The 21092-nt window shown below is 39.3% G+C and overlaps 1 protein-coding gene across 4 annotated transcripts in view; it reads right to left on the bottom strand.

The window, feature by feature from the left end:
- The window catches only part of DCUN1D4 (defective in cullin neddylation 1 domain containing 4), a 74062-nt gene that overhangs the window by 43530 nt on the left and 9440 nt on the right, over positions 1-21092 (bottom strand). For 3 of the 4 annotated variants that reach the window (XM_054029832.1, XM_054029831.1, XM_054029834.1), the window contains 3 exons: positions 13938-14008; positions 11291-11330; positions 1455-1569 (listed from right to left, as the gene is read on the bottom strand). In XM_054029832.1, coding sequence (XP_053885807.1) covers positions 1455-1569; positions 11291-11330; positions 13938-14008 — 226 coding nt within the window. The remainder of the gene's footprint in view (positions 1-1454; positions 1570-11290; positions 11331-13937; positions 14009-21092) is intronic. The other variant, XM_054029833.1, reaches the window with a different exon arrangement.

The following is a 21092-nucleotide window of genomic DNA, read 5'->3' as shown; positions in this document are numbered from 1 at the left end:
GTTTCTGGTCTCACTTCATTATTCTATTTGCTATTTATATGTGTACATTTGCCACATTCTTATAGATATGTTGTAATATTCCTTGTGCATCCTGTTTTACTTTTTAAATTTTATTATTTCTGAAAATTGGTAAAAAACTGTTTTAAAAAAAAAAAGACATATATATTGCTTTTTGTTTTTGTTAGTACTGCATAGCCAACAAAGCAAAGAAAAGGGGAGCTGGATTCTATTCCCTTCATCAGCATCAACAGATTTATTTTAATAAATTCCAAGTCAGTTACACTTGTGCAACCCCATTAAACACAATGGAATTGCCCAGACATAATTAGGGCCTAATTTGGCTTGGAGAACCTTTATTACTAGTGACAGTGAACAAAATGGAAAGAACCCAGTCTGAATAAGATATTATGCTGAGATTCCAGGCTGGCAATTAGAAAAAAATATTTTTACATTTGAGGACATTTATTATGGGTACATTTGCTTTTTGAGCCACTTATTATATAGTAGAGCATCATAGCACAAGCCCCATTCTCTAGCTACTATGCACACACACACTCAAAAGTTCTTAGTTTAAACAAGCAAGACAAAGGAAGTATTCTACCCATTTTTACTGTTGGGAAACTGGAGCACAGAAATTAAGCTACCTTTCCCAAGGTCACACAAGAAGTCTATAGCAAAATCAGGAATTGAACTCAGATCTTGAGTCCCAATCTAGTGTCATAATCACAAAGCCATCCTTCCTCATTCAGGCATAGGCATAGAACATAAGAACGGCCGTACCGGGTCAGACCAAAGGTCCATCTAGCCCAGTATCCTGTCTTCCAACTGGCCAATGCAGGTGCCCCAGAGGGAGTGAACCTAACAGGTAATGATCAAGTGATCTCTTTCCTGCCATCCATCTCCACCCTCTGACAAACAGAGGCTAGGGACACCATTCCTTACCCATCCTGGTTAATAGCCATTAATGGACTTAACCTCCATGAATTTATCCAGTTCTCTTTTAAACCCTGTTATAGTCCTAGCCTTCACAACCTCCTCAGGCAAGGAGTTTCACAAGTTGATTGTGCGCTGCGTGAAGAAGAACTTCCTCTTATTTGTTTTAAACCTGCTGCCTATTAATTTCATTTGGTGGCCCCTGTATTATGGAAATAAGCAAATAACTTTTCCTTATCTACTTTCTCCACATCACTCATGATTTTATATACCTCTATCATATCCCCCCCTTTAGTCTCCTCTTTTCCAAGCTGAAAAATCCTAGCCTCTTTAATCTCTCCTCATATGGGACCCGTTCCAAACCCCTAATCATTTTAGTTGCCCTTCTCTAAACTTTTTCTAGTGCCAGTATAGATTTCCACAGTTAGTGCCATTTTTACCATTTCATAAGTGGATGATCACCCCAACTGTTAATGATGAAATAACATTATTGATTATTAGCTCACATTAAGATGACATACCCATCATGTCTACTTTTCTTAGCAGATAAATCATCTCCGGCTGCAGGTCTCCTCTTTTTCCTTGGAGGCATCACTTTGCTAAAGCAGTCTGATGAACTGCAAGATCGGAGACTTCCTATGGAGGATATTAAAAACAAGGAATAAAAATAGTTACAGGACAGTGAAACCATGTGCATTTTTCTCAAAAAAGTAGAGACTGGTGAATTGATTCGAATAAAAGAACTGAAATTTTGAAGTTAAACAAAATTCCTCCATCTCCTTTCAAAATAAAACGCCACCCATTTTTATGTGCCACTCTACTTCCTGGTTTCTGTGAAGACGGGAAGCACTGAAAAATACTACAGGAGCAAAGACCAGTCTCTTGTACTATTTTCAATCTGTCTAGTATAAATAAGGGCCACAAACCTCCTGAAAAAAGAACAGGAGTACTTGTGGCACCTTAGAGACTAACAAATTTATTAGAGCATAAGCTTTCGTGGACTACAGCCCACTTCCTCGGATGCATGTAGTCTACGAAAGCTTATGCTCTAATAAATTTGTTAGTCTCTAAGGTGCCACAAGTACTCCTGTTCTTTTTGTGGATACAGACTAACACGGCTGCTACTCTGAAACCTGAGAAAATCTGCTTTAGAGCCTCAGGAAGCATCCTAACTTTTACTTACTTGTCCAAACCAGAACTTTTGAGGTTTGCCCATCACTTGTCAAAATAAAGGGCTGGCCCAGTGATTAGAGCACAATACTTCTAATAGACACCCTTGTTTGATTTCTTAACCCAATTTCTTGTTCTCTGGCCAAGAACAGGAGGTGCTCTACAGAGAGGGGCATACTTAACAGCTATTGGTAGGGAGCACCTTTGTCACTTTGCTTTGACTCTCTTAGGAGCAACAACGACTGATCCCAGAAACAGAGTTTTGTCCAACCCTCCTTAACTAGAAATAATGACCAAAGCGCAGAACCCTGAAGAAGCTGTGTATAAAACACAGGATAAAGACTAGCTGGAAGAGTCAGCACAGCTCTGAATAGTATGCAGAGAACTTAAAAAGGAAATGGAGAGAAGGCTAAGGGTAAGAAAAGGCAGAGAAGCCAAGTTAAGGTAATTGCAAGGAACTACAGAACAGGGTAGTCTTCATAGTTAGCCTTTAATTCACCTTCTGTGGAGTTCCTATGGCATCCAAGATAATTCTTAATATAGTAAAACCCCATATAATCCTCTAAATATGTTTCACTGCTTGAGGCTTCAGAAAATCCAACCATAAAACTTTCCATTTTTAAACATTACAATGGCACAGGTTGAAGGTAGGTGCCCAACTCTCATTAAAAGGCAATGGAGTTTGGTGCTTAACTGCCTTCTGTGCCATTGAAAATCTCTTCCAAGTGCTCTGAAAGCAATATAAGGAAGGAAGTTCAGATGCACAACTGAGATAACTTCATAGGATCTATTGTTTGTATTAGATTTTGCACATACATTCTTTACACATGATAGCTTCAGATGTATAATTTTTTGTGCTATTAAGTACAGAGTATGGTGTTCAAACTAATTTTGGTTTAGCTGATCGTACTCTCCTACCTATTATCCATTTGTGGTCTTGCCCTCTCATCCACACTGTTTTAGAGAAGAAGAAGGCAGTTCTCTCCATTTCAGGAATTCTCCCTAACACTGACCTACCTATGATGTTCAAGTCTTCTTCAAACCCTCAACATTCATGTATCTTTTTTATTCAGGAAAGTACTGACTGGTCAAGCCTATGCTGAAGAGGAGTGCAAAGTGGGAAGAGGTAAAAACAAAAAAATCTCATCTATGGAAATATACAAATAATGGGTTAGGAAAAAACAAGAAAACAAACCACAGAAAAGACAAGAAAAATAGAAGATAATATTGAAAGAAAGGGACAAGTGAAGGTGCACTGCAAATATTAAATATGTTCTCAGGAAGGCATCCAAAATAATAAATTCTTTTACTCTAGTTTTTTTTTTTTTTTTTTTTTTTTAAAAGAGCTCTAAAATATTAAAATTACTGTCTCAGACTTAAAATATACATTAAGGAGCTAGTTAAGCAATAAGAACTCCAAGCAGCACATTGCTGGGGACAATTGCAGCAGTACATTGCTGGTGTTGTGAGGCAAATAATGAGAGCCCTAGTGACAGCTATTTGAGAAGAGGAACATACCTTTAAACTGAGTCAAAAGCTCCAAAATATACTTCAGTGTGCATAATACAAAATGGATTAAAGAAACTATGTCATCTTATTAGTGATAAGTTCACATGAATATATCTGCTGAATTCCATTTACACAATCTTGAAATGCCTATAAATTATAGAGCCTGTAATTTTTTTTATGGCCTTTTAAGTGAAGTTTTTAGAGATTTTGATAGCAAGGGAATAGCCAGATAAACACTCGCACAAACTGAAAGTCTTAAGGTGATAGCAGGACTGATCAGTTGTTTAGAGAAGGACAAGAGGCGCAGATTTACAGATTCCACCACACACACACACTAGAGCAGTAAAAAACAACTTAGTAAATGGAGTATGGATTCTAGGGTACCCCTAAGTTTTAATGTGACTGCCCAAAATACATGCTACTGCTAAATATAGCCATGGCCACTCCTTCCCCTCTAACTTTAGTTTAAAGACAAAGCTGATGAATTGTGGATTTTTTATTTTTAGGTCACTCAGGCAACAATTACTATATATAAAAATAAACATACAAATATGACTATAGGCATTTGGGTTTGATATAAAATATATACATTTATATGAAACACAGGCAGGGGCCTTGGGTTCCTAGTAAATTGCCAAAGCAACGGTAGGGATTGCAAAATTCAATTCGTGACTTTTCAGAATGTGGATGCTTAGGGGAGGAGAAGTGAGATAATACTGGTCCTACAATTGAGGGAGGGGAGAACACTATGTATTCTTATAATTCATAGGTTTCAAGGCCGGAATTGACCATTATGGTCAACTTGTCAGACCTCCTGAATAAAAGAGATCAAAGAATTTAACTCAAGAATTCCTGCATCAAGCCCAGAATTATCATATCCCAGATAAACTGTTCCAATGGCTTATTACCCTAATTTAAAATTTTGCACTTTATTCCTAGTTTGAATTTGTCAACATTCAGATTTATAGCTACTGAGTGAAAGGGAAGAACAGTAGAGGGCACAGAAATTATAAAGTGACTATTTTTTTAAAAAGAAAGACAGGCAGACACCTGAAAGAGGAATATATTTTCAAATATTGCTCCAAGAAGTATAAGTCTTCTGCGTATGTTATTTATGATTTTACTGTTTCCATTCTAATTAAATCTTTTGTTGCACTTTTAATTGCTGAATGATGGCCTACAAACTAAAACCACAGTACAGAAGTATCATTTATTTTAAAAATGATACATTTACACAGCTGTTATTAAATACTTCTTTGTAATGAAAATTCACAAAGAAACAAGATATAGTTATGTTGTGTGCCCATCTGAATGTAAAGATTGTCAGTTCTTTAAAGGCAATTTCTAACAGGTTTGTTAGCTCAGTATTGGTTTAATATGAATATTTTCTGCACAGATTTTACAAATGCACCCCCACAACTCCCATTGTCTTCAATAGGAGTTGCTTGAGACTGACAGAAAATTTACTTACATATAACTGCTTCTCTGCAAATATCATCTTGAACATAGGAAAAGAAAGACCTCCTAGTTCATCAAGTCTAATTCCTTGCTATCACAGGCAACCCCATCATATGATTCTATTCATAAACATATCCAGCTCCATTTTAACACTAGTTAGTTTGTTTGCCTCTTCCCTCCGCACCATTAGAAGGCTGTCCCAGAAACTCTTGCCTCAGAGTTAAAAACTGCTCAAGACTGGCAGTTCTTAATGGCTTTTGACACTTAAAGGTAACATTTGCAAGGAAGATACCCCAAATGTCTGTCATGTGCCATCACCACCCAAGAACAGCCAACTACTAATGTTGCTTGCCAAATAGTCCCTTCAGTTCCTTCACCTGTGCAGGAGATTAAAGTTCCCAGAAAAAAAAAAGCCAACTCAAGATGATCAGCCTCACATCTAAACACACCCCAGAGAAAAATGAAAAACAAGGTATGAGATTAAAAAATGAGTGTGGTAAACCTCTGAACCAAGGGAAAGTGGGCAAGAAATGAGAATCTGCAAAGGATGTCTTCAGAAAAGCAGAATTACAGATATATAATTTTTACTTTCATCTGTGCAAATCCTTACACTCATAGAGACCAAGCAACTTGAGGAATGTTCAAAAATAAAATAAATGCAAAGTTTCAGCGAGCAATAATAACAAAACTAATGCCAATGCTGATAACAAGCAAGGTGTTTTATGTTTTTAAAAACTAGATGAGAACACTAAGACACCCACCTAAACATGAAATACAGTGTACAAGCCTGTAAAATGAGACCACAAGTGCAGGAAAAAACATGCAAAAGGCCAAATGAAAATAGGAATATTCAAAAGACATCTTTGTTTATTTTGGAAGGAGAGAGTTTGGACTTCCCTACATTGGATTCCATGCTCCAGAAAAATTTCAGACCCCTGCAAATTCTCTTCAGGAGATCAAATTCATGCAATAAGAGTGTGTGGAGACAAAATAATATTGTTGTTTTACAGGTGCCTGCAACAGACCCATTGCTAATATGGGGAGTGATGTAGCTTTGCCTTTGATCAAGGAAACTTTGTGCATTTTAGTTTTAGAAGAGCCATAATACAAAATGTAACTTTGTGCATCTAGTTTTAGAAGAGCCATAATACAAAATGTACACTCACATTCATTTAGAGAGAGTGGATAAAAATCTTGATTTTAACACATAGCTTAAATTAAAAAACTCACTGTTAGTTTACTTTCTTCGCATCTTGGAGTCTTAAATTGCTAAAATGATTATGTACTTCAACTTAATTGCTAGTTTAATTTCAGATTTTACAGAGACTTATTTAACTAAAGTACTTTCACAATTAATACTCATCTATGCTGAAAGAGACAAGTCCGGCACCTTAATATCCTTACTATGAAAACTGCCACAAACTCATATGAAATTGATAAGCAAAAAGCCCATTCTATCTTTGCAATCAATACTATCTTCCAAATGTATACATCATGAAAGCAAAAATGCTTCACTCAGGCCATACTCTCCTAGTTAGGGTTTGCAGTTTGAATTCAATGGGTCTTAGGACCCCAAATCATTCAGGTGCTTTTGCAAATTCCATCCTTAGGAATATGACTTTAGGCTCCTACTTTTGAAAAATTTGACCTGTGTATAAATTAATTCACAATAACTTTATTAATATACCTCTGAACCTCTAAATAACAATGAAAAAATTAACACTGAAGTAATTTAGTTTTGCAGCAACAACGATGTTATGCCACTAAGAGAAAAGTTCTTAATAAAAATCCAATTTTAATCCGAGGCTGCACACTGTTGTGCACATGCTTAATTTTAAGCACAATGTAGTCTCTCTGAAGTCAAGGGACTATTCATGTGAGTAGAGTTATGTACCTGCTTAAGGCCCTGACCCTGCAAATATTAATTTTCAGTATTTTGTTTTTTGTCTATATCAGATTTGTAAATTTCAAATAAAACATCCCATCTGCAGTGGTATTAAGAAAAGTATTTATAATTTGGTTCATTACAAATTTTAATCTAAAACTACTACAGCAAAAGATTTCCAAATAGTTTTACAAAACCTCAACCAATGGTTGAAAAAAAAAAAAATCAAGTGATTTTAAATCACTGCATCCTAAGGAGAAGGTCCACTTAGTAACAGCCCAATTTTGATAGGTGAAACTCATTAAGGTAAAAAAGCACCTCAAACACCACCAAAGAGTGGAATGTCAGAGGAGTTCACAGCACCAATTATAGCATTATGAAATTTGGGATAAGGTCAATCAAGTCATTACGCCCTGAAACGTTCTCAACTGCCAGTCATTGCCACCAGGAAAGTGACATTCCATCTAGGAAACTTACGCTCCCAGGAACAGAGTAGTTCAAAAAGAACTTTCATTAGATTTTTAGAAGCCTCTTTAAACAGGATGTTTCAGAAGTGCCAAAATCCCTAAGAATCTAACAACATGGGGCCATACACACTGGGAAAGATTGGGAAAGATATGCAAACCTTTTTCCACCAACACACCCACAAAAGGATGCAAAAGTATAGCAAATCTATTGGATAGAAATGACTGGCCCATCTACCGCACAGAAGTAACCCTTGCAGACTTCCAGCCTGATTTTAACTCAAAATCAGTTGTCTTGGAGAGTTTCTGTGAGAAATGATAAAGGTAGGATTTCTCTATTGTCATGTTCCTCATAATGGATGTGTATTTTGAAGCAGAAGACTCCTTTAGCTAACATGAGTTCAAATAACAGCTCTCACCACCTTAATACTCAGCCTGTCCCAACTCAAATGGCTAGAACTATGTAGATGACAAGGAAACCTGGAGTGTCATAAGTGACACTGGCAGGACTAACCCTGGCTGTGCACAAATCCCCACCACAAAAGCAGCAGCAGCACTAAGGCTTGAGTTTACTGTACTGACTCTCGAGATACAAGCGCTAGCCTGGGAGGAAGAAAAGTTCCAAATGCATGCAGAGTTCCTACCCTTGATGATGCAGAGCAAGAGAATTACCTCAAAATAGGTACTGTGGACTTCTCGACAGCCACATAAAGGACCAGGAGTGACCAGGCCAAATTACAGAGCATACTCCAATACCCGGAATCAACCTACCCATTTCCACTTCCATCATATGGATGCAGGAGGAAATCTTGAGACCTCAATGTGGAGATGAGGTTATGGGTTTTCTCATATGCACATTGGGAAGCTTCTGATTCCTCAACATCACATGCCTCAACCTTTCATACAAAGGCTTCATTTCATCTGATGAGACACAGCCAGGTATCAACAACTTCAAATGCCAAGCCCTGAGTGCATTCAGGAGCCAACATCTTGTGAAGCCCTTCTCTGCTGATTGTGCAAGGCACTTCGGTGGTGAAGTGATCCCACTAGACTTACCAGGGAGGGTGGAAGACAGGTCTGCTCTGAATCTTAGCACTCAGCAGTCCTGGCCAACTCAACCCTGAGCTTCAAGAGTTTGCATTTTTAATTGCTCTATGTTGACCATACTTCTTGGGCTTACAAAAATCTTCCTGGGGGGTCTTGAGAATTTACAGGCACTCCCCACTTTTCTTCAGTGCTCAAAATGACATCTGCAAACAGAACTAACACTTCTGAAGCAGATAACATGACAAACATGGTCAGTCTTAAGGCACTGTTCTATTACATGATCAAGGTGTGAGGCCACTAAGTGATCCTCTTTAGATACCATACCTAAAATTAAAGAGAAAGGGACTGTATATCAAAGATCGCATCAGCTCAATAGAAACAAGCACTAATGCAGGCACCAAACTGTAAGACATCAAGCCACGTAAGAAAACGTTGGTGCCAGTTAACAGAGAACAACATCACAACTGTGCCAAGCCTTCAAAACAAAGGGCTCGGGAATTCAAAGAACTCTACTGGACCCAATTAGAAGGCAGAGTTAGAACCAAGAAGTGGTACTCAACAAATATCACTGGAATATGGAGAAGAACTCAAACAACACAGAGAGGTTCATCTCCGTAAAAGCAAGATTCCTTCCTCAATCCCAGTCAAGAAAAAGTTTACTGGAGTGTCTGAAGTGCAGCAAGGGGTGCCACATAATGGCCAGTGGGGGCCTGAGTTGTGCTCTATTCTCACTACAGCTCACAAGAGTCCAAACAGCTTAACAGAAAGGGAGATTCTGCTAGTCTTGTGCTCAGAACCTATATCCCAGAAGTGAGAGTCATATACAGATAGAGTCTAGGTCAGGGGTTATCACAACAAAATTTTTGGTGGCCTCAGAGTGCGGCCACCAACTCTTGCTGGTGGCCGCTCTGACAATTTTTCCTAAAATACTTAATTAACTTTAGAAAAAATGAATAAATATGCACATATACATGTCCAAAATATTGTAATTTATTTATGTAGGGTTTTTTGCAATAATAAAAATAATGTACAGTTGTTTCTATCTTTACTGGACCTAAACAGACTAGAAATACAAATAAGGTGCTTTGCACGCCCTTGTCTTTTTTTGTTGATTTTTCTTTTTCGGTTGTCTTTTTTTTTTTTTTTTTTTTTTTTTTTTTTTAAAGACAGGCTGGCTAGTAAATCTGCTGCTGTGAAAAGTGATACTTATATGTTAATATCACTTTTCACAGCCTCCCAGCTAGCTACTAAGGCTATGTCTACACTACAGACCTTAGTGGCACAGTTGTACCGCTGCAGCTGTGCCGCTGTAAGGTCTCCTGTGTAGCTGCTCTATACCGGTGGGAGATGCTCTCCCGCTGGCATAACTAAACCACTCCTAATGAGCGGCGGTAGCTATGTTGGCGGAAAGAGCATCTCCCGCAAACATGCCACTGTCCCCACCAGTGCTTCTGTCTGTGAAACTTTTGTTAGTCAGGGATGTTTTGTTCACACACCGACCGACAAAAATGCTAGTGTAACTATAGCAGAGGTAAGCAACCTGCGGCACAAAAGTTGAGTTTCAGTGGCGTTCACACTGCCCTGGTCCTGGCCACTGGTCTGGGGGGGCTCTGCATTTTAATTTAATTTTAGATGAAGCTTCTTAAACATTTTAAAATCCTTATTTACTTTACACACAACAGTTTAGTTATATATTATAGACTTATAGAAAGAGACCTTCTAAAAACGTTAAAATGTATTACTGGCACGCAAAACCTTAAATTAGAGTGAATAAATGAAGACTCAGCACACCACTTCTGAAAGGTTGCCAAACCCTGAGATATAGCCTTAGTCTGCTGTGAAAAGTGATATGAACAAGCATACATTTATCACTTTTCACAGCAGACTTACTCAACCCTGGCATACCAGGATACAAATTAAGCCCTGAATGGTGAGGTAGATAGGGAGGTAGCGGGGCCAGGGGTGATAGGGGGAATGAATGGGGGCCGGGGGAGGCAGCAGGAGCTGGGGCGATGGGGGTGGGGGGTAAGCCCGGGGCCAGAGCCAAGTGCCACATGGCCAGGGGCCAGAGCCCACCGCTGTGCAGGTGGACAGAGCCTGAAGCCTTGAGCCCTGAGACAGATGCCAGAGCCTGGAGATGGAGTCTGAAGCCCTGCAGCTGAAGCCTACTGCCCGTCATCCCAGGACTGAAGCCGGACTCCACCACCCCCAGGAAGGCGGGGAACTTACTGGCTGCTTGATCCTCCAGTATTTGTGTCTCCAGAGGGGACAAGGCTCAAACCCTGCTAGCAGCCCCAAGGGAGGAACTGCTGCTTCCCCCCGCACCCCTGCAATCATCACTCCGGAGGCCGTGACTGCAAGAAAAGCCCCTGGTGGCCGCATTTGAGAAACACTGGTCTAGTGAATTCCTGTTAGGAAGTAGCAGTAAAATGGCAGATGTCATAGAGACCTATAGGAACTATTCATAGTTGGAGAAATTAGAAGCACAGCTGTTTTTCAAAACACTGCTTTTGAAAACAAACTGTTTTTATTATTTTCTAGTAGATATCCCCCTTTTAGCCATTTAACATACACCTCTACCCCAATATAATGCGACCAATACAACACTAATTCGGATATAACGCGGTAAAGCAGTGCTCCGGTGGATCAAAGCAAGTTCGATATAATGCGGTTTCACCTATAACTCAGTAAGATTTTTTTGGCTCCCGAGGACAGCGTTATATCGAGATAGAGGTGTATTAGAACTAATCATTTTAGTTAGTTTTCTCTTAGAATGCATGCTTAAATTCCTACAGTATATTTCAACTAAGTAATTATCAAGTACCTGTCTGGTGATCGTCTTGCCCAACGTCTTCTGTCAGATTCTGTAAGTAAGACATTTTCATCAATGCAGTTAAGGGATATGGTAGCCTTTATAATATAAAGCTCTATCAAGTGAGAGCCACTGCACAAGGAGGCAGCCCTGACATATTTGTCCCTTTGAGCCAAAGAATGTCTGCTTGTAATATTCCCAAGGGGGTTGGGGAACCTCAATCCAGAACTGAGGCAGCTGACCACTTGGGGAACCAAGAGACACCATATACACTCCCAGGAAAGTGCATGGGAGATGTAAGTGGGAAAAATTAGGTCTCAAGTTTACACCCAAAAGTTGTGGAACAACAAGAGTAAGAAGGGGCATGTAAAAGATCAGCCTCATAGGATTTAAAAAATATATATATATTTTGCAGAACGATTATGCAAAAACGCTGTACAAATTTTTAAAGAAAATACGCTGGCTTGCTAGCAAAATGTTTGTTACCTAAACAAATTAATCGTGAAATTATAAAAGGTACTAACAAAACCGCCACCCAGGAAATAAATCTGTCCAAGCATTCAGTCCAGGGGCGCCAGAACAGGGTACGGGGGGCCAAGGGGCCATGGCCTTCCCACTTTTGAAAATAGACGGACCTGGCACATCACTTTTCGTCATGGGCTTGGCCCCCTACACCTCCTCTTCCGCTCAAGCCAGGCCAGAAGCTAGAGCCTAGCCCAGATAAGAGCAGCCCAGGCAGCTGTGGAGAGCCAGGGACTCTCCCCCTACCTGGGATGGGGAAGCCGAGAGCAGCCCTCAGTCTGTGCCCCTCCCCCCAGACTCCCATCCAGGGCAGATTGAGGGTCTGCAGCTCCCCACAGCTGCCAGAGCGGTTCTTACCATGGCCCGGCTGCAGCTCTTCGGCCCCTGAGGCCCCGCCCCTGGCCAGGCAGGAAGCTGGAGCCTGGCCCGGTAAGAGGAGCCCGGGTAGCCCAGGCAGCTGTGGGATGCCACAGACCTTCCACCTGCCCTGGGTGAGGAGTCCGGGGGGCAAAGACACAGGCCAGGGGCTGCTCTCAGGCTCCTCCCCACTCTGGGCAAGTGGAGGCTCCCAAGCCAGGCTCCGGCTTCCAGCTTGGTCAGGGGACAGGGCCTCAGGGGAAATAGGGAGACAAGGGCGGGGCCACAGGGGCGGTGGGACTTCGTGGCCCCCCCACTTTCAGGAAGAATGCATTGCCCCTGATTCAGTCAGTAGGTTCCCCTAGAGTGTCAGCCAGCACCCTAATTACACCTACTTCTGTAGGAGGGACATATAATGCTCTAAATTTCCTGCAATACCCTAAATAAACTTATTAAATTAAATTAAACCTTAATGAATTCATTTTAACATCTTTGGAGTTCATTGTTTCATTAAAAATCAATTAGGTATGTGTTATTGTGGAATTGTGTGTATTTCCATAGGAAGGTAAATAGGAGAACACCAGGGGATAATTCAGCAAATTCACTAAGATTGTAACATTTCCAGAGAAGCCACCTCCCCAGAAAAGTTCACATATACTAGTTCAAACTACTTTCTCCAGAAACCAACAGACCAAAAAAGGTTTTTAAATAAATAGCCTGGTTTTAAACTGGCTCATGGCCCTCTTCCTGATCCAGCAAATGGACAGGGCCCTTGGTTTACAGAAACCCCAATCCTCAAGATAGGTTTGGAAGGAGTTGGCCTACTGAGGTCACATAAGACTGGGTGCTTGTTCTGAGCTGAAGCTGTAATAAACTGGTAACCACAAGAAATCTCCTTAGGTGAGGAGATTAAAGAACAGCTCCTGTCAGAATCCATGTTAGGGCTGTGGTTAATTCTGGCAAGCTTATTAGCACCCATTTGGGTTCTTTTACTGTTCTAAATGTTTTCTCTGTAATGCTTTTTACCTTACAAATAAAGTAGGCTTGCACAGAAAGTGCTGTGTGGCACCTTACAATTGCAGCAATTGAACGTGTTAACCATCTCTAAAGAAAAGCAAGCAGGTGTTCTCAAGCAACCTATCTGTGATGGGACCTGCACAGTTAAGACAAGCATCTGTGCAGCCTAAAAATACTCTGGTCAGAAGGGAGAAAGACATGTGTCTCCATCCAGGAGAAACAACTGGGTAACTGAAAGCCTGAGAATGGGTGGCCTTGCTGGACCACTGCGGGAAATACAGCTGCAGTTGCCCTAAACTGTAAGCGTGTGCATGGCTAACTATGCTGTGGAAAATACTGTGACTGTTCAGTGAAGGAGGCAAGGATCATCAACAGCCCATGCCTCATTCTTTGGATTGCTCTAAATTGACTGATGTGTTTACAGTATATGTTTTCCCACATTTACTGTAAGGAGCCTGACACTGATAAAAACTGTAAGCAAAAGGAACATGCAGTTTTCACACATGCTTCCATGCATACCATAATGTACACATACTGAGACAAGGGCTCCACTGGACACAGCCATATCTTAATTTTGACCTCTTGTGCATACACATGCAACCTTAAGCAATCAAAGCACAAAAAGTGACAGTTAACTGTGAAACCTTAATGTGGATTCCCCCAAATTTTTAAGTATAATAATCTAAATATTTCATAGCACAAATAAATGCATTCAAAAGTAAATAACTAGCTATTAAATAAAGAGAAGATTGCAAGTCATTACCAGCCTATTGAGGGTGTGGTAAATCTTGTGAATATTTGCCAGTGTTGATAGATGAGAGTTCAGCTGAAAATCTAGAGGAAAAATAAAATTTAGTTGTGTCTCTTATCCTGGTTTAAATTACACTATGGAATATAGTTTTTACGGCTAGAAACAAGATTTTATGTATTCTCTTCCTTTTTTAAAAACCCACTACCAGGCTCTGATGAAAAAAGTATTCACTCAGGCTTCATAACATCAATAAAAATCCCTCCCATCTCTTTGGGGAAAGGAACTGTACCAATTTTGCCACAGCATGGGAATTAGTAAATGCAACTCATTAAAAGAAATTCTATGTATTTTTATCATACACACAGATCTCCTCCCCCATCGGCAAAATTAAATTCACAAAAAATCAGAATACACTTAAGTTCATAAAGCCAAATTTACCCTCCCTCTCCCCCCCAAAACAGGATCCATGAAACAGAGATGCCCTCCACTCTACCTATCCTATCACTTTCCCATCCGTCCCTATGGTAAGTTAATATCCAAAGCACATTCCTTCTAGGAGAATTTGATTAACTATCATAAACATTACATTTTTAAGTTAGATTACTATAAATGCAAATACATATTCTCCAACGAAAGCGATGGGAAACATTTATACAGGACTCATGCTGACTTTTGCCTACAGATACAAGAGGCACAAAGCAGCAATACCTAGCTAAGGAATGAAAAAAGTAATTTTGTATTTCCTTACTTTTGATGTCTCATGCAAGATTCTTAACCTGAGTTTACATTTAGGTTTTTAAAACTCCTCCCCATGCCTAAGGCTCCTTCATGTCCAACACTAAGTCAATGGAATTCTTCCATGTATGTAAAGTGTAATATGCTTGCTAAAAATAAAAGTATGCCAAGATCCAAAGCTAGCAAAAGTTAACCCTTGTCAGTAGTGAAGCACAGTCCAGCGCCAAAGTACATAACCTGAGAAGCATCATACTTGGGATTAATCATGCAAACATTACCAAATGTAGTGATAAGTAGCTCTATGAACTTAAATGAGACCAAAAATGGTAGTGAACATTTGTGTATCACTATCTGAACAGTCCTCTCAGAACAGCCAAAGAAATATCAATCATATAACCAGCATAGCTCTCCTGTATAAAAGAATTTTACTTGGAAGATCCACTAATACCTAGGGTGACCAGATAGCAAGTATGAAAAATTGGGACTTTTTGGAAAGAGGGGGGAGCACAGTTGCCTGTGGAAGACAAAGATCCTAATATTAGGACGTGTGGTCACCCTACTAATACCAGTCATTATATTAAAGCATTTCTGCACAGAAACATTTCATTTGTCTCTCTCCAGCTTTTAAACAAATAAGACAGTCACAGAAAAAAGCAAAAAAATATAATTTCCACACCTCCATCTTTAATATTCCAAAACAGTCCTCAAAACACACACACTATGGAAAACAGAGTGCAGAGGTAAGGTATGTGAGACATTAAAAACTAAGTCTATGTAAAAGTACAGTACAATTCCAATTATTCTCATAGGAGGAACACCGCTGTAAGAGAAAAGGTGTAGTTGAGGGAAGTCCCAACTTCTTAAGAATCTACATTATGCCTGGATTTGGAATTCTCTCATAATAGTGGATAAAATTGTGTTTTTAACATTTCAGAGACACAAAGTCATAGTTTTCAACTCAGTACCTTGGCTTGAAGGAATAATTTTGCTGATCTATAATTCTGTTCCTCACCACACCTGATATAGCTTAATTCAAGGGCAGACCACATCTTATTACTATACTCTATTAACCATGCTGGCTAGATTCTCTCACATTGTTTGATTTACCCTGATTTTTTCCAGCCAAATAAGACTGATAAAAAAAATTGCACTATGAAAGCCAAAAACTGAGTTACGCTATATAAATAATCTATTCAATACGGTAAGTAATTCCAAAAACAAAGGGACAGAACAGCAAAATCAGAAGAAATTCCTTTAAAAGAGACTAGCTGAAATATCAACAGCCAAATTCAATAACATTTATGGACCTTTTTGAGACATGATGGTAAGTACACGTACTGCTACACAGCAGACCTGGCCTTGACTTCTTGTTTAAAAAGAAGTCTCAATCCAAAAACCTTTAGGGACTGAAACCATGCACCTGAAGCACACTGCTACCATGAGAGTGAAAGCAATGCTGCTGAAGGTCTCAGAAGAATCTCTTCATTTATCATTTGCTGAAATGACAACTGCTGCAACTATGAGATGGCGATGGAGAACCTTCGGTACATCACAAAGTGCATGCATTATCGCCTACATACCTTCCTTCCAAAGATGTGAAATAGTAGTAATGCAAGTCAATTCAAAAAGGATCTGGACACTTCAATCAAAATGAGTAAAAAAATAGTTTCAGGTACTAAATTTTTTCTTGAGCCCTCCCCCTTACAATTTGTTCTTTTATAATCAGTTTTCCTACTAAAAAAATCTGATCATTTGTATTATAGTAGCACCCATAATGTGCAAGGCACTGTCCAAATATAGTGAGACACAATCCCTACCCTAAGGATTTCACAACCTAAATATTTTTCTTTTCTCTGTTGCTAGGTGAAAGTTCTACACAGAATGAAATTGAGTATCCAGAGTAACAAAGCATAGAGTAAATGAGCTGAAAAAGTTGAACAACTGTTCTGTTCTAAACTAAGAGTTACAGTAATTGTGGGTGGTACTTGTAACAATACTAGGCAAAATATTTTCAATCTAAAATAGGATTTAATGGTGCCCACTAAAAGAAAGAATGTGTTATATTAGGGGTTTCAAATACACTTAATTTATACTAATATCGAATATACTTTCTCATAGTTATAGTCTAATGGAAATGTCTTCAAATTTTAAATGAAAGGTTGAATTTTTTTTAAAAACAATCACATTTGATGGGAACTACACAAAAATGTTTCTAGGTTGTTGTTTTGTTTTTTATTAACAGCAGCAGTTAAACCCTAGTCCATCCCGAGTTTTCTGTATTCATGTGAACATTATTAATGATAATGTGAAAACAGATGACATTTTAATTCTAACTCCAATCAAAAGGGAAAAGATAAAAAAAAAAAAATCACATCTTTTCCTAATTGGTAAAGTGGTGTTACACATTCAAAAACAAAACAATAGAAAGTTTGGAGGGATTTAATTATGAAAAGTAAAGGCTAGCAGTAGGCTTGGGAACCACGTTAAGGCTCTCAAAGCTCCTTCTGAGCTAGCAGCACAGCATTTAGGAACCCCAAGCTTACAAGGAAGGTAGTGACAGAACCCCTTACTGGTCTGTGTGATCCCCAAAACATCACAGCTACATCTGCCAGGAAGCCATCAGACTTTGGACATCGTGTTAACAACATGCAGTAACCAACTACAAGTGATCAGTGCAGAAGTCCATCACAGAGCCAATATTTCATCAGTGGGGGACTCACACCACAGATTTATTTGTCATGGACAATAATACCAAATGCCCACACTTCTGCTCCAGAAGAGACTTGACCTGGGATCACAATCAGATGCTTCTCTCCTTTGGTGGTCTCCTATATGCCATTTTCCCAATTTGCTATAAGTTAGTGTCTTTGAAAAACTAGTGATAAGAGTAGAGTTGGGGATCTAAAAGCATTTGAAAACATCTTAAGAAATTAAGTCAACATTGACTAGTTTTCCAAACCTGGAAAAAAGTAGGTCTTGAAAGACTAAGGTCCTGTCCACACTACAACTTTAACTGCGTTTTTCAATTAATAGTACTGCTGGTTTTATACATGATCCCCGCTCACCCTTTGACTTAAACACTGTTAGTAATAATCATGGCAGCTCATGTTTTGCTAGCCTAGGAGCGTTAACAGGATACCCTAAGCATGACTGTGTCACCAAGTTAACCAATCTTCCTCTTTCCTAGCTACGTAGAGAGGGACATCCCCAAAGTGCATTACCCCATATGATAAATGGTTCTATTTATCATATGGGGTAATGGGTACTTCATGGGTACTTCATTTCTTGCAGAGGCATTTAGGGATAGCTGCCCAGATTTTCTCAGATCGCAGCATACAAAAAGGTAAAAGGTTGTGTGTGGATGTGCATGTGCAACTCTGACTGTGATGGCAGAAGATTTGCTGTATCCACACTTTGAATCATGTAACCTGTTAAGATGACCATGCCTCTAACCAGTCACAAAACCGGTGTTGTAGTTTTAGGATGGGCCGTGGTTTTATCAATACTTATTGATTTTATACACCACTTTTCAAACTGATCCCACATCTCAGAAAAGTGAAAAGCAAGACAAGATATAGAACGATTTTATTTCACACTACAGCTCTACATGAACAGAGATGGAAACATTTTCACAACTATTATCACCTCCCCCTTCTCAAGGCCAATTATCTTGTAGCCAAAATTAGAGGGAAGGATCGAGAGAACAAGCTAAAATGCAGTCAGACCTCATCCCATTCTGCCCAGAAAAAGGAAGAGGAGGGTTCATTGAGAGGCCAGTGGTCCCACAATGGATGGAGCTGCAACAAAACTTAAACCTTAACTGAAAGTAGACTAATTTCCAGCAGTTGGAAACACTCCTTCAAGAAAGGAAATTTATAGTGAAAGTGTTTTTATACATTCAGAAGAAGACTGCTAACACAATAGCCCACTACTTAAGCTTACGTGAGACACCTAATGCACAGGATATTCTTCACTAGAATGAGTGATGGATCCCAGAGTACACCGATTTGTCAGACACTACTCAGTTTTTTTCCTGCAGGAAAATGAGGTAGTCTATGGTAGCTCAATTCCATGCAATTTATTGTGTTGGGGTCAAATGCATGAGATCTAAATGCAAGTAGCTGACCGGAGAGTCTGCTTGCTCTGTGGCCATTAAAAAGACTAGTTTATGGCACTTTCAATAAGATATGGGGCTTGCCTTAGTGTCCTTTGCCAAAACTGAGGTACTGTGTATATCTGTCCATTGGTTTCCTCCCTAGTGCTAACTGTGTTTCACTGGTGAGTGAAGCTATTGCTGACTCCAGATTTCCTAAAATACTTTGTGACACTTCAGAATGAACTATGTAATATAGATGAAGAGGGAAATACTGCTAACATTTTCCAATCCCAAAACTGTAACAAGGGGGAAAGAGTTGAGAAAAAGAAGTGTTTCAAGCCTATGCATTTCAAGCCTTTTTGGTATGAAGGTCAGTAGAAAATGCTGCCTGAATTAAGAACAAGAGTTGACACAGTTGGCTTGGGCAGGTCAATTATTCATGATCAATCATTATGTGACCAAAACCAAAAATCTACAGAACAAAGATAGAAAAGAAACTACATAGCGTTTGCAAAATGCCCTTCATCAACTAACTAACAATCATGGCCAAAGCAAAAGAACCTGCAATATATTTGGCATGTTTCTAGAAGAAACAGATTACAGTCAAGGTGAGAGTCAGTTTAAAACTACATATCCCCCTGGAAGATCTGCCTGAACAGCTCAATGCATAAAAACAATCCAAAAGGCTGAATGGATTTTAAAACATAGTAAAATTCTACTGTGCATTTGTGAAATTTCCAACTTTAAGTGTTCAAGTTTAAAACTGAACCAATTTTCTTCAAACTTGGCTTGTGTTTCAGTTCTCATTGGAAATCTAACTTACCTTTGGTTGTTGTCAAACTACCTGAGTGCAAACTTGATTAGAACATACAGCCAAGAGTATTACCCACATGCACTTGCATGAACTACAAACAGATTTATTTCGCTTGGGCTTTCAAAAACAAAACAAACAAAAAAAGAAAAAGTCATCTCGGGATTTGAACGGAGTAGAAAATTAAAGGCTAAACTAATTAGTTTGCAAAATTGAGTAACTAAAAATCTCATAACTGAAGCTAAAATAGAACCATAACTATTGCGCACAGTATTGATTCACTACCAATTAACACTGGTATTTAAAGAGATTAGTAACTGAAAAACAAATAAGAACTCCCTTAAAATTTTGGAATGCTTATCTGGGTGTGTGGGAGAATCTACATGAACCCTCTTTCTCTTTCATTCATACCCATTGAGTCTAAAGTATTTCATTAAACTGATTTGCAGATTAACTGCCATATCTACTGTTTATACTGAAAAGTTAAGTATCCAACTAATATTCCCATATGTGGTTGTTTTGTTCTTTTTTTATTTTCCCCTCCATGTGTACTGATTTAAAATCTAGATCAGAGTCAGCTCTAATTGTTTTCTATTAGTGAGGGCAAGTCTACTCTACAAAATTAAGTCAACCAAAGTCAAGTCAACGTACAGTTGCCACAGTAATTAAATCGCTTTTGCCAATCCACACTATGCTCCTTGTGTTGGTGGTGCACATCCTCACTACTAGCATTTGCATCAATGCAGAGAACAGTGCACTGTGGGTATCTATCCCACTGTGCAACTTGACACCATCTAGTGCTGGGTGTTTGGGGAATGGTTTGTAATGCTTCATGGAGCAAACAAGCTGCAACGGGGTGACTGGGAACATGATTTGAACGTGCCATGATTCAGTTTTCGCCATCCCATAATTTTATCTGCACCCCATGATGTGTCGCATCTCTTTTCAAAAGCCCCGCAAACCCACACATCCACCATCTCTGTGTGAAGCATGGATCCTGCACAGCTCTGCACTATTGTGATGAGCATTGCGAGCACAATGCGCCTGATCCTGCAGTATTTGCAGAGCCACGAGAGGAACAGTGGGGAACATGACTGGTGAGACCTCATCTGGAATACTGTGTGCAGTTCTGGTCTCCCATGTTTAAGAAGGATGAATTCAAACTGGAACAGGTACAGAGAAGGGCTACTAGGATGATCCGAGGAATGGAAAACCTGTCTTATGAAAGCAGACTCAAAGAGCTTGGCTTGTTTAGCCTAATCAAAAGAAGGCTGAGGGGAGATGATTGCTCTTTATAAAATATATCAGAGGGATAAATATCAGGGAGGGAGAGGAATTATTTACGCTTAGTACCAATGTGGACACAAGAACAAATGGATATAAACTGGACACTAGGAAGTTTAGACTTGAAATTAGATGAAGGTTTCTAACCATTAGAGGAGTGAAATTCTGGAACAGCCTTCCCAGAGGAGTAGTGGGGGCAAAAGACATATTTGGCTTCAAGACTAAGTTTGATAAGTTTATG

The sequence above is a fragment of the Malaclemys terrapin genome, chromosome 5 (assembly GCF_027887155.1).
Source record: "Malaclemys terrapin pileata isolate rMalTer1 chromosome 5, rMalTer1.hap1, whole genome shotgun sequence".
In the NCBI taxonomy this organism is placed as follows: domain Eukaryota; kingdom Metazoa; phylum Chordata; order Testudines; family Emydidae; genus Malaclemys; species Malaclemys terrapin.
Note: the sequence above shows the minus strand (reverse complement) of the source record. Positions and strands in the feature narration are given on the sequence as shown.